Source organism: Cucumis sativus, chromosome 6, assembly GCF_000004075.3.
Source record: "Cucumis sativus cultivar 9930 chromosome 6, Cucumber_9930_V3, whole genome shotgun sequence".
NCBI lineage: Eukaryota > Viridiplantae > Streptophyta > Magnoliopsida > Cucurbitales > Cucurbitaceae > Cucumis > Cucumis sativus.
In genome coordinates, this window is record NC_026660.2 from 1906719 (window position 1) to 1920706 (window position 13988).

The 13988-nt window shown below is 31.5% G+C and overlaps 1 protein-coding gene across 1 annotated transcript; it reads left to right on the top strand.

Annotated features, from left to right (window-relative positions):
* Positions 1–11268: 11268 nt before the first annotated feature.
* On the top strand, positions 11269–13715 carry LOC101212056 (serine/threonine-protein kinase-like protein CCR4). The gene has a single exon (XM_011658162.2). The coding sequence runs from the start codon at positions 11366–11368 to the stop codon at positions 13667–13669; it is 2304 nt and encodes a 767-aa protein (XP_011656464.1). The 5' UTR covers positions 11269–11365; the 3' UTR covers positions 13670–13715.
* The last annotated feature ends 273 nt before the right edge of the window (positions 13716–13988 follow it).

Sequence of the window (13988 nt, forward strand, 5' to 3'; positions counted from 1 at the left end):
TTATTTTGTATCTAATTTTTATATTTGCATCTATCCCATTTTTCATTTTGAACATTTTTCTATAAAATTTTCATAGAAATGAAAACACTCATAATCATTACACTTTCTCATAAATAATTTTATTTAAAATTTTCTTTGGTTTACTATGAGAGTTTCTATTAAAGTCAAATATATTATTATAAAAGTAGAGACATTTTTAAAAACAGCAAAATAAATGAAAATATTTACAAGTTATAACAAACTTTTGGATTCTATCAATGATAGTCTTCTATCACTATAGTATATCAATGACTATCAGTTATAGAATTTGCCAGGTTGTAAATATTTTGTAAAATTTATTATATTTTAAAATTTTCCAATAAATTTATTTTTTGATATTTTTATTTTATATTTTTTTCAAAAATATCTCTCAGAATCAATTTTTTTGTAAAGCTAAAACTTTGATATATCTATCAACATCGATATTTTAAACCTTGATTAAAACTTAAAATTCCACAAAATCTCATAAAATTTCAAAAAAAAATCTCTTTACAATATATTAAAACAATAATTAGTTAAATAAAAAAAAATGTAACTATTGAGATTGGTTGTGTTCTTGATCAATCATTCTGTGTTAATACTCAAATAAGTTTAAAACTATGGTTTTCTCTTGGGTTTAGGATTTAGAGTTTATGGTGCAAAATTTGGATTAATGAGAGTATTTTCTAACTTTTTTTAAATTCAAGGATATATATGGAATATTTTCAGTAGTTGAGGGATATTTTTTAAACAAAATTTTAATAGTTTCTATCTGAAACTAATTGTAAGGATATTTTTTAATCCTTTTTTAAAGTTTAAGGACATTTTTTTAACTCATAAATATTTAGAAGTATTTTTTGACATTTTTGTAATTTAACCTATTTAGCTCTATGATTTAATTTTGCACCCAAAAAACAAGTTGAAGGGAAGAGGGATAGTTGCAAATTTAGCAATTAGATTAAAATAATTAAGTATATAGTAACAATTTAAAAAATTTGCAAATATAGCAAAATTTGTCAAATTTTATCAATGATAGAAGTTCATCACTGATAGACCATGTTGCAAATATTGATCTATCATTAATAGACCATACGAGTCTATCAGCGATACAAGTTTATCAGTAATAGTTTTGCTATATTTGCAATTTTTTTAAAATGTTGCTATATCCTTAATTATTATTTCTAAAATGATCATCAATTACAATTACCCAAAGAAAAAGATATAGAATAGCGTACAAGAAATAAGAAATGTAAGTCAGATTTCGGTGTTTGCCTTATGGATTGAAGCATCATCCAACTTAAACGTCAAGATTTTAATTTTAAATGCAAAGTCAATTGTTTTCTAATTTATCGATTCTATAAAAGATGTGAATTAAATCGTGAAAATGTTTACACTATATAGAACAACTAATCGTCTAGATATTGGTATACGATCGTTTAGATCATGTACCAAGAAGAGAAAAAAAGATGATAGATAAAGAAGAAGAAAGAAATTCTAGAAGAGAAAATAAAAAGATTGCGAAAAAAAATTGAAAATAGGAAGAATGAGAAGCAATGATATGAAGAAATTAAAAATAAGAAGAAGAGAAGCATAAATTACAAAGAAGAATAAAAAGAAGTGAACTGAAGAATGGTCGAACGACAAATTTGGAGTTTATGAAAAAACAATTGTGACTCTATGCTTTAATTTTTTGTTTCACAGACTATAAATATTTTTGAATTTGTTACATTTATGTAAATTATCCAAAAAAATTTATGTAAATTATCCAAAAAAAATTCATAAATAATTTAGTTTTTTTTTTTTCGAGTTCTTAATTCATCTCTTAGGACAATTTTAAGTTTTGAATATATACATGAAAAGATTAAATTACACAAAATGTCTTTAAACTTTGTAGTTTATATCAAAATACCACTAAACATTTAAAACTTCAAAAAATGTCCTTAAACTTTAAAATATGGTTCAAAAATACCTTACTCTTGATTTTGGATGGAATTTGTTAAAGTTTTGTTTCAAAAATACTCATGGACTATTAAAAAGATTAATAAATACCATTAAGCGTAAACAGAGTTCAAAAGTATTTTCATTGATCCAAATTTTATTCAAAATTTCTCACCAACCAAAATTTTAAGCTAAAACCATAGTTTTAAATTCATTTGACTATTAACACAGAATGATAGATCATAAACACAACCAATCTCAATAGTTATATAATTAACAAACAGTTAACTGTCAAATAAAAAATTGTATTTGACTATTAACGCAGTGATATTATGTTAGATCTATCAGTGTGAGGTTTTTTGTATTCGACTAATTATTGTTTTAGTATGTTTCAAGTATAATTTTTTTTTTTTGAAATTTTGTGAGTTTTTGTGGAATTTTATACTTATACTGAGGTTTAAAATGTCAATGATGATGGACATAACAAAGTCTTAATTTTACACAAATTTCGATTTTGATGGATATTTTTTAAAAAATTATAAAAACTAAAAATTCAAAAATAAATTTAAGAAAAATGTTCAAAAGTAGTAAATTTTACGAAATATTTACAGTTTGTAGCAAAATTTTTTAATTTTATCACTTATAATCATTGATATGTTACAGTAATAGAAGTCTATAAGTTGTTATCATTGATAGAATCCAAAATTTTGTTATAACCTATAAATATTTTAATTTATTTTGCTATTTTTAAAAATGTCTCTAAATTTAATGTAAATAAATATTATTATTTTTCCATAAGTAAACATGTCTATTATTTATATTGTATTTTTTAGTGTCATTTTTATGTTTATTTTTTTGTCCATCGTGGATTATTCTACGATGTAATGGTAAGATTAATTCAACCTCTTCTATCAATATCGAACTTGTGAAAATATAGAAATACTGAAAGAAATATCAACATATCAATGTAAATTTAAGCTATGATTTTAACTTAGAATTTTATATTTTTTTTTTACCTTATTTAAGTTTAAGAGTATTAAGAAACTTTTTAATACTTCAAGGTATTTTGAAACAAAACTTTAACGATTTTCATTTGAAACTAATTATAAGGGTATTTTTTTTAACCCTTTTCAAAAATTCAATGGTATCTTTTGGAATTTTGAAAGACTTGATGTTTTTTTTAAGGAAAATTTTCAAAAAATAGAAAATTTTGACAAAATATTTACAATCTATAGCAAATTCTATCACTGATAGTCATTGATATGCTATAATGATAAAAGACTATCGGTGATAGAATCCAAAATTATTGTGTTATAGCGGGTAAATATTTTAATTTATTTTGCTATTTTAACACAAACTATCGAGTGTGGAGCATTTTCTAGGATTTAATAAAAAAAATAGTAAATTTTTCACTGATCTATGTTAGTTGTTGCCACGTGTCACCCTCTACTCGCCTGTCTCCTTCCCTTCTTCTTTGCTTCTTTTTTTTTTTTTTTTTCTCATTCTTCTTTTATTCTCCTTCCCTTTTCTTCTTTCTTTCTCCTTCTCATTCCTCCCATTCTCCTTCTCATTCCTCCCATTCTCCTTAGTCCTTCCCATTAAAAAAGGAAAGGAAAAGAGGGAGTTTGTTTCCTTTGTTAAGTAGATATTAAAGAGAATAGAGAGGAAGAAAAATGAGAGAAATAAAAAAAGATATTGACCATCATGGAAAATCGACCAATGGCAAGTGTTTGATCATCCTCTACGACCATTGATTAAGAGTAATAGAGGAAGACGAAGAGAAAGAAAGGGAGGTTTTTTCTCAAAACACGTGATTTTCATTAAAAATTTCCTTTGAACTCGTTGTAAAATGAAACCGACATGACAAAACATAGGCAAATTGAGAAAAATGGAAAAAAGCAATGATAAGATAGGTAGAACACACAACTTTTGAGTAGTGAAATCAAGTCCACATTTTGATAATTAGATTAGAAATCACAAATAATAATCATAGTTTTAAACCTCAATCTGTTGGCCATACTTCGTCCTCATGTAAACAAAACATGCACACGTTTCTTCTTTTCCTAATACAATTTTTCTATATTTATTTCAAAGTTTTTTATTACTTCTAAATTTATTTATTATTTTCTTTATTTTAATTAATAACTAGTAAAATTAAATGACTATCAATAGCTTGAGTTTTTAAATTTTGGGTTAATAAATTTACAAGTAGCGACTTAATAACAATCATTATCAAATAGCAGGTAATCAAATGACTATCAAAAGACTTACTAAAATTGAAAAATTAGAAGGTCTTCCGATGACAATTAGATAGCAATCACATAGCAATCAACTTTTATGCATAAGTCCATGAATCAATATGGAGAAAATGGAGAAAAAATATATTACTTGACATTTTTTAAATGTCAAGTAAATAAAATTAGTATTTACGCTTTTAATCTGTCAAGTATTTATAATAAAAAAATAAAAATTTATGTTTTTTTACTATTGGTTATTCTTGACTTTTTTTTCTACTTGACAGTTTTTATTAAAACGGTAAAAATTATCAAAACTGCAGGCGTCAAGTATTGTTAGTTTTGTAGTAGTGAATAAGAGTATTTTCGATTTTTTAGTTTCAATTCAGTGACTAGTTTTGTTACTTTTGCAAAAAAAAAAGAAAAAAATAGAAATTAAACCTTTGAGATATGAGTCTAACTTTTTCAAAAAAAATTTTCAATCATGTAATTGCCTTTTATAACTACGATTAATTTAGGGAAGTTTGCAAAAATAACAAAAAAAAATTATGATAATAAGGTTCATATCACTACATTTTCTAAATTGCAAAAGTAGTAAATTTAAAATTTGATAACCTTTTTATAGTCATCTGATAGCCCTCTAATAATTGTTTGATATCACTAATTACTTGTCATATTTGTCATATTCGCAATATGCAGAAAAAAGAAGGTGTCATTGGCTGTTTTTTTCTAAACATTTTTGTCATCTCATGCAATTTTCCATTAATTTATACTCAAATACAAAAAAACAAAACAAGTAATTAAAAAATATCAATTGCAAAACTTTATTTAGAATTAATGTGTTTGGAAGAGTTTTTCCACTACTTTATTGAATAACATTTCTATCCTAATTCCACGCAAAAAAAAAAAAAAAAAAAAAAAAACTCTTTCTTCTTTCTTTTTCTTTCCATTCTAATGGCATAATTCCTCTTCTCCACCACAAGTCGTCAATTCGTCACAGGTATCTAAAACTTAAACTTCTCGACTGTTTCTTCATTTTGCTCTGTACCTTATTTTATCTAAATCTCAAACATATTATTGTTCTTCATACAAATATCAAACACATTTTTTTATCCATCTCAACTTGAGCATCAATATAAAATCAATTTAAGCTAGTTGGTTCTTTATTGAAAATTTTGAAAGGGAAATAAAAACGGGCAAATTTGGAAATATGAGAAGTTTTCTTTATAATTGACCATTTTTTAAAAATGGTTTTAGCCATTTGTCCAATTGATTGTCTTTCTTTTCATACCCTTCTTCATAGGTTTGATGTGCTAATCATGCTTTTTTCCTTTTTTTTTCTTTTTCTCTTTTAGCATTGGATTCTCTTTCTTTTTTTTTTTTCTTTTATTTAACTTTTTCTACATGTTGCTTTTAATAATAATAATAATGATGATATTGATAATAACAACATAATATATAAATAAATAAAATAAATAAGAAATTCTCCAAAATTATCCACGATCTCCATCATTCTTTGTGTTATCTGACTACTCTAATGTTAATTGAGTTGGTGATCCTACTAATCTTTCACCTACACGATTCACACCCTCTCCCATACCACTTATTCTTAGCCCAAGAGACGGTGTAACTAGTCAACAGATAACACCAGATCCTAAACTTACTCTTAACCTCAATCCAATAACACAGCGGAAATATAAAGTACATTCAACAAATAAAACACATAGAAACTTGTAGTGTAGCCCACACTTACATAATATAAAACAACACGAGTCTGACATTGACATATAGACAAAATAGCCAACATCAGAGTTAAAGCTAACAGACTCGAACAATCCTACAATCAAGACTCCAAGCTTATGTACAACCCAAAACAATACATACTGATAGGAGACTTAAAACTATGGCACTAGCTTAATTTGGATTTCATTGCTACTTTTCCTCTCGGCAAATGGAGTCAAGTATCAATTCCACGCACTCTCCCTGGAAAGTTAGGAAACAATTTGGAAAGCGTGAGTTGAATAGCTCACTGAGTAACTATTTAAATAACTTAAACATGCTTCAGCAAATACATTAAGTAAAACAATTATAAGACTTAAGAAAATTTTCATGAAGCTCAAACATTTCTTAAAGGAAACATTCATCGACAATTTGTTGAAATAATATAACTTTAAAAACATTCTCTTTGTTGTTATATCGTATACTTCTATGTATCAATCGAGACGAATAAACTAGGCATAGAAACCATATCTCGTGATACGATACTTATAGAATGAAGAACCTAGGCATCACTAGTGTCATATCATACAGGTAGCTAGGAAATGGAAAAACTAGGCATCCGTAGAGGCTCTCATCTCAAACCTAGTCACAAATGGTGGAACAACTAGTTATCTACTGAATACCCTCACCATAGAACCTCTGTGCACATGAACTATAATATCCCTGTAGTGTTACTATTTGTATCTCATAATACACTCAGTATAAACTTAAGACATTCAAATCATAAGCTTGTGGAAATCTCATTCAGAAATCTCAAATCATACCTAAACTTGCATACTGAAATAGCTTTGCTTGTAAACATACTTTAACAATAATCTGTAACTTTCAAAAGCATTTGCATATTTGTAAGCATTTTCTAAACTTGTGCTTAAAACATAATATTTTTCTGAACTCAGTAGTAAACACTTTACCTTGGAAAAACATGTGGTTGTTGAAACTCTGTTGTGTTGAGTTTGGTTCAGACTCAGGGATAGTTGTTTGGACTCAGGGATGGTTAATCACACAATTAATTCTACACGATAAGTCGTGATCACTACATGCAGAATAGTTATTATGTACCTCTTTATCGCATATTTTCTGAGTCTTTGTTGAGTACAAGTTTTCCTATTGTTTGCCCAAGTGCAAGTGAAACAGTAGGTTTATCTGGATGATCCAGGGTCGAACACAAGGAATTGATTCAAGATATTAGTTCTAAGAATTACTTATCATCTAGGCGGTATAAAATAATTAAAGAATAACAAATGTAAAAAATGTTAGACTAAACTCAACTAATAAACTAAGCCTTGAGAGTTTGTAAAGAGGCAATAGGATATCAGAGTGGTAATGCAAACTAACTTGTATTCGAGAAATGAATGAATGAATGTCTATGCATTATTATGTGATTAAGTAGTATGATAACCTTGATGCGATACAACTTACTAAACCATACTTCTAATAAGGCTTGCTTCTCTCGAAGTCGTTATACGCCACACATGGTCACTTTCCGAGATCCATATGACTAGGTATGATTAGGCAAAAAAATATTTAGAAGATATGACTTATAAACTGTATAAAATTTCGTGATTAAAGACAATAACCTCTCTGTGTCCACTGTCCACACTTGTTCTCCTTTCGGGATACAAATGCTGGAAATGAACTCATGAAGGAAGATAAAATAAATTTCTTGCACACGTTAGTTAGGTCATTGCTACTTCTCCTCTCAGATGGTTGACGACTTATGCTGGTCAGACAATGAGAATAGCTCGACTAACGCAATATGACTTATAAGCAAAACTTTTTATCAAGAACTATAACAAATTTAAATTACAAATAACACATTGACTGAAGGAGAGTGAAGACATGATGGATTGAAAAAGTATAATGATGCAAATATTAAAGAATGTAAGCCTTAGGCCATTGTACAATATGAACACGTATATTACAAAGAAATACAAAAGTGGAAAGCAAAAAGAGAACGACAACTATTACAAGTTAGGGAGAACGGAGACTGGGTTCTCCACCACTTAGGCTCTAAGCGCTCACTTACAACATGATCGAAGAAGAAGAAGAAAACTCTTTACACTTGCGGTTCATATAGACTCTCTTTTATGGTCTATTCAGACCTACTTTGCTTGGTGGGGATGAAGTTTTTATATAGGCAGTTTTCGACGGGAAATTTCTATTCTTCTGAGATTGCAGCCTTACGAAGTCACATCAACTCCAACTACCATTTTTGTCTTCTAGTAAACCTTTCTCGCATGATGACGTGGTTCCTCCCTTGGAGATGTTAATAGCCAAATGAGTTCCCATCTGTAGCCTTTGCACGAGATGTCCTCTTCAATTCACTGTTTCTTCCTTTCTACTCATCTTACATTTAGACATGGCAATCGTGTAAAACAGATATAATGCTTATGTAAGATGTATTTTTAAATACTTATGTATTTACAACATAAGTTACGCACTTTGATCATCTTTTTATGTGTTTTGACCTTATTATTCTAATAAAAGAGGTTATAATAACAAGTATTTATAACATTATCACACCCCCAAATTTAGAATAATATTCGACCTCAAGCATCACTCTGCATTATGCTTGTCCTCAAGCATCATTCCTCCTTAAAGGCTCACTTTTCCTCTTTGTGTTTCTAAACTTCTCAAACAAGCAAGTTTTATTTGTTATTCAAGATTTACACTTATCGCATACTTCTTGCTCAAAAAATATTTCTAAGTTCACAATGCGGCAATCTTAATACTCAAAGTACCTTTATTCATTCCCCACAGTAAGTCTTACTTTCGAAATCAGAAATGGCTAAAATTGTCAAAAAAAATTGAATCATTTTATTAACAAAATAAGACTTTTTAATCAGTTTTTATTCACGGGATGGCGTTGAGTGGAAAATCATAGTCACTCTATGAGTCTGTTTCTCTCCTCAACTGTAAAACTTATCGCCTCTTATTACTCAACTCTCTGAATTATTACTTTTGAAGTTTTGTTTCTTTATTGTTGCGAGAGGAGGCAACATAGGAGTTGCTATTTGAATTGAGTGAAAGAATACAAAAAAAATTCAAAAAAAATTCACCTATTTGCTTTGTAATTTCAACTTTATTTAAAACACCTTAAGAGGATTTCCAAAAGGTTTCAAAAGTTTTAGCACGTACCTCCCACACCCCCAAATTTAGAGGTTAACAATGTCCTCATTGCTAAGAATGAATGGTAAGATTATTCATAGAAAAATTTTACAATAGCAGTTTGAGGTAAAGCTTGCTCGCCATGGGGTACATATTACAATATATTACAATGAAAATATAAAATGGAAGACAGAAAAAGGTGTTACGCCTCAGCGTATCACTTGTCATACTTTTTAGCTCTGATTTTTGCCTATTTGGTGAGGGAGAAGTGGAAGGAAAGAAATCTCTCTCTCTCTTTTGTTCTAGGTTGTCATCTAAAACTCAGAGAATGCTAGTGCCCTAAATTTCCTAGCTTGCTTCTTTGTTATCACATTGGTTGAACGCATCTCACATAGATGTAGGTGTCCCCTACCTCAAAGAAGGTTGATCTACTTCGTTCACTAGGATTTCAAAGTCACCTTGTGATAATTAAATGCCTATTAGGCCAAAAGGCAAGCCTGATTTTAAGTTTGGCTAGGGTCAACCTCGACCCATGTGGAGATCATGCATCTTGTTTCAGCATATCTCAAACCCTAAATGCTCTCTCGGATCAAGGTATGCATAAAGCCTTTGGTCTGACGTGACCCATACACATAATATACTTGTTGCTCATATCATGTTTTTCATTGCTTATTTTGGTTCTCAATTTCTACTCGTTGCTCGTATCATGCAATCTTAACTTTTTTGTTCCTATTTGTGCTAAATGTTGATTATATATCCTTTGGTCTGACGTCACCCATACACATAATATACAAAAGTTGAATTTAAAATTTTTGTCATATCCCTAATTTTTCATATATCAATGGTATGTTGCAATTATATCATCCAAATTTTTCATCCATTAATATGAAAAAAAAAAATTACAAATAAAAAAATCTCAAGTCATTTACAAAAGTAGAAAAAAAAATATTAATAATCCTTTTACAAACATTGTACTTACCGATATACTCTCAAGATTACAATGAAAACCATAGAGCTAACAAAATGAACATTTAACCTCCCCTTAGATGCGAGACTCCATCACTTTTTTAACTTAAGCTCCCCTAAATATGTGGCTATTAGGTTTTGAATAACTTAAGCTCCCCCTAAGTATGTGAGGCTTCCTACTCACTTGAAGTTGCCTTCCATCTCCTCTTATAAACTCCCTTCACTCAAGTAACTTAGACTCCCCTTAAGGGAACACGAACTCCTTTCTCATTCGAGTTGGCTTTAGGCTCCCTCTAAAGCAATGCAATATAGTTGGAATGAATGCAGTCTTCAAGAGGCTACTCACAAGAACAATAGAGACACACACAGAAGAACATTTTCTTCGAACTTATAATTCTGTTGGAATCTCAATGAAGAGTAATACAAACATGCGTGGCAACCCTAGCAATGAATGCAACTTAAGCTTAAATAACACAATGGAGCAAGGAAACAATTCACATAAACAGAATAGTTCAGCACAACTCTAAAAAAAGGCAAACATCTCAGCAAATTAGATCCATAGAATAATGTAAATATGGGAAGAAATATTATGCAAGATCCGCAACTTCAATAACAACTACTAAAACATGAACATTCTTAAACGAATCTGATGACAACCATGACAACAACTCGGCATGAGACTAGAAAACAACCAAATATATTTAGCCAACAAAAAGTCACTAACAGACATTGATAGACTTGTATTAATGTATATATGACTATAAGATAGGTAGAAAATTTTGCATTGACTTATAAATACTTTGACTCATTTTTCTACATTTTAAAGGCGTAGTTATAATTTGTGGCAATTTTAGGAATAATAATTAAATTTGTAGAAACATTTTTTTTTGATAGGTTTTGCTATAATTACAAAAAAAAAATTAAAATATCTTTATATACTTAATTATTTTGAATCTAATTGCTATATTTACTCATGTTCTAAACTTTGAAATGGATACAAAATTGACTTAGATAGGAGTTGGAGGCCACACGTAGGAGTTTTGACTGTGAGGAGTGAGTCTAAACATATGTTCTTCAAATTCAATTAATCAATAATTAAAATAATATACATTAAACAATCAACAAATTTGGTTTTGAAAAAAAAAGTAATAATAATGAAACCTTCAAAAGGACTGAGTCAGTAGTCTTCACTCCCAACCGCGTCCCCTTCTTCTTCATATGACCTTTACATTATTTTGACTCTCACAAACAAAATCACAAAACTCAGAAACTTTCCATTATTATCAAATCCTCTTCTTCATCCTCATGAAATTTCTATTTCCATGGATTCTTTCCCCTTCTTTTCCTTCATTTTCCAAATTTTTCCATTTCTTTTCCTCTCTGTTTCCTCTTTACAGACTCTTTCCATTTCCGAAACTGCAAATCAGACTCTGATTTGCAGTTTGAATGCTCGTTTTTCTTTGAATTGTTCCAGTTTTCCTTCTGGGATTCAAATTCCCTTCAACCCCAATGATTCTTATTCTGGGATTGTTGCCGGAGATGGGTTTTTTTGTGGGTTAAGAAACTTTCCGACCACCTCCAATTCCATCGTCGTTTGTTGGAGATTCTCTGTAAACGGAACAAACATGGAGACCAAAAGGGTTTACGATGGCCCAAATTTGAAGGAACTTCGAGCTGGGAATTCCCACATTTGTGGAGTTGTTAATGCTACTAATCAGCTAGAATGTTGGCAATGGCGGCGATTTGATCGAAATTTCACTTTTGATTTCTCCTCCATCGCTGTAGGTAGCGATTTCATTTGTGGGCTCTCTAACCCCGGCGTGATTCGTTGCGAGGGAACTGGGAATTCCACCGTTGCAGTCGACGGAGGTGGTAGGTACACGGCAGTCACCGCCGGGTTCCGGCACGTATGTGCGATTAATTTGAGGAACGAATTGGAGTGTTGGGGGATGGGGGTCGGAGAGAGGCCGGCAGGGGAGTTTAAAATGTTGGCTTTAGGGGATGACCGGAGCTGTGGCCTCCGCTTGAATGGGACGGCTGTTTGTTGGGGTGAAAAAAATTTCACCTTGCCGGAGAGGTTAAAAGGGGAGTTTTTTACTGTGATTGAAGCCAAGAAAAATGTTTTTTGTGGAAGTTTAAGAGGAAATTTCTCTTTACTCTGCTGGGGAAATGAAATTTTAGATCGAAATTTGTTACCCATCTTCGATTTTGTTTCACCTGGTCCTTGTAGATCCCAATGTCCATGTGGCCCATTTCCCTACACACAACAATTTTGTACTCCACCAACTATGATTTGTAAACCCTGTGAAAACAGAGCTCAGTTTCCTCCACCACCGCCGCCGTCTTCGCCACCGCCGGAGATATCCCATCATTCCTCCGGTCAACGGTGGAGTGGCGGAATGGTGGCTTTACTTGTAGTGGGGTGTGTTGGGAGTTTGTCATTGGTACTGATTTGTTCATTTTTTGTGTACAAATATTGTAAAAACAGAGTTTGTCGTGTTCATGATTCTGGCCCAATGGAGGATCCAGTCGGAACAACTGACGGCGTTGATCACCGTGAGACGGTGGTCGGTCGGCCGGGAAATGGGAAGAGGGTTTTGGAGAAGAGATTGAGCCATTTGATTAGCTTGGGAAATGGAGGGCAATTTGGGAAATTGGAGGATTTTCCTCTTTCAGTCCTTGTCGAAGCTACAAATAATTTTTCTGAAGAACACAAAATTGGAAGTGGAAGCTTTGGATCGGTTTACAAGGCTGTGTTGAATGATGGTCGTGAAGTAGCCATTAAAAGAGCTGAATTTTCATCCATTTCTTCATCAGCTTGGGGAACAAAGAGACAAGAAGACAAAGACAATGCTTTCCTTAATGAACTCGAATCTTTGTCTCGCATTAACCACAAAAACCTCGTACGCCTTCTTGGATTCTTTGATGACACACATGAAAGAATGTTGGTCTATGAATTCATGAGCAATGGCACTCTCCATGACCATCTTCACAACCTCCCCTCCTCCTCGCTTGCCACTTCTTGGGCTCGTCGCATCGCCGTCGCACTCGACGCCGCCAGAGGGATCCAATACCTCCACGACTACCTCTCGCCGCCAATCATCCATCGTGACATCAAATCCTCAAACATACTCCTCGACAACAGATGGACTGCTAAGGTTTCTGACTTTGGACTCTCGTTAATGGGACCAGATGATGGGGAGTCACATCTGTCACTACGTGCAGCAGGGACAGTAGGATATATGGATCCAGAGTACTACAGATTGCAGCAGTTGACAACAAAGAGTGATGTGTATAGCTTTGGAGTGGTGTTATTGGAATTGTTGTCGGGATGTAAAGCTATACATAAGAACGAGATTGGAGTGCCAAGGAATGTAGTGGATGTGATGGTGCCATATATAGTGAGAGATGAGATACATAGGGTATTGGATGTGAAAGTGCCGCCACCAACACCGTTTGAGATAGAGGCAGTGAAGTATGTGGGATATTTGGCCGCCGATTGTGTCATTACAGAAGGAAGGCATAGACCTTCAATGACGGACATTGTAAATTGTTTGGAGAGGGCTTTGGCTGCTTGTTTGGCTCCTACAACCCTCTCTAGATCTTCAACTGAATCATCAATGTAAAGCATTTCTTCAAATGAAATTAAATTCATTCAATATTCTTTTTTTATTTTTTTAAATCAATCCATTATTTAACGTGATATTAGAGTAGATGGTCCAATTTAACCCACTCATATTAGTACTTTTTTTATTTCAAGTGTTGGACAATAAGATACGATATTAAATTTATCTTTATCCATGGAGTTAAATTATATGGTAATGATAATTTGTGATTAGTTTCGGTAAAATCCATTGCTAAACTTTTCCAAGTTTCTTGGGAGTAACGGGGATTGTTGTTTTAATTTCCATCAACAACAAGAAACTTGTTCTAATATTTTCGGGA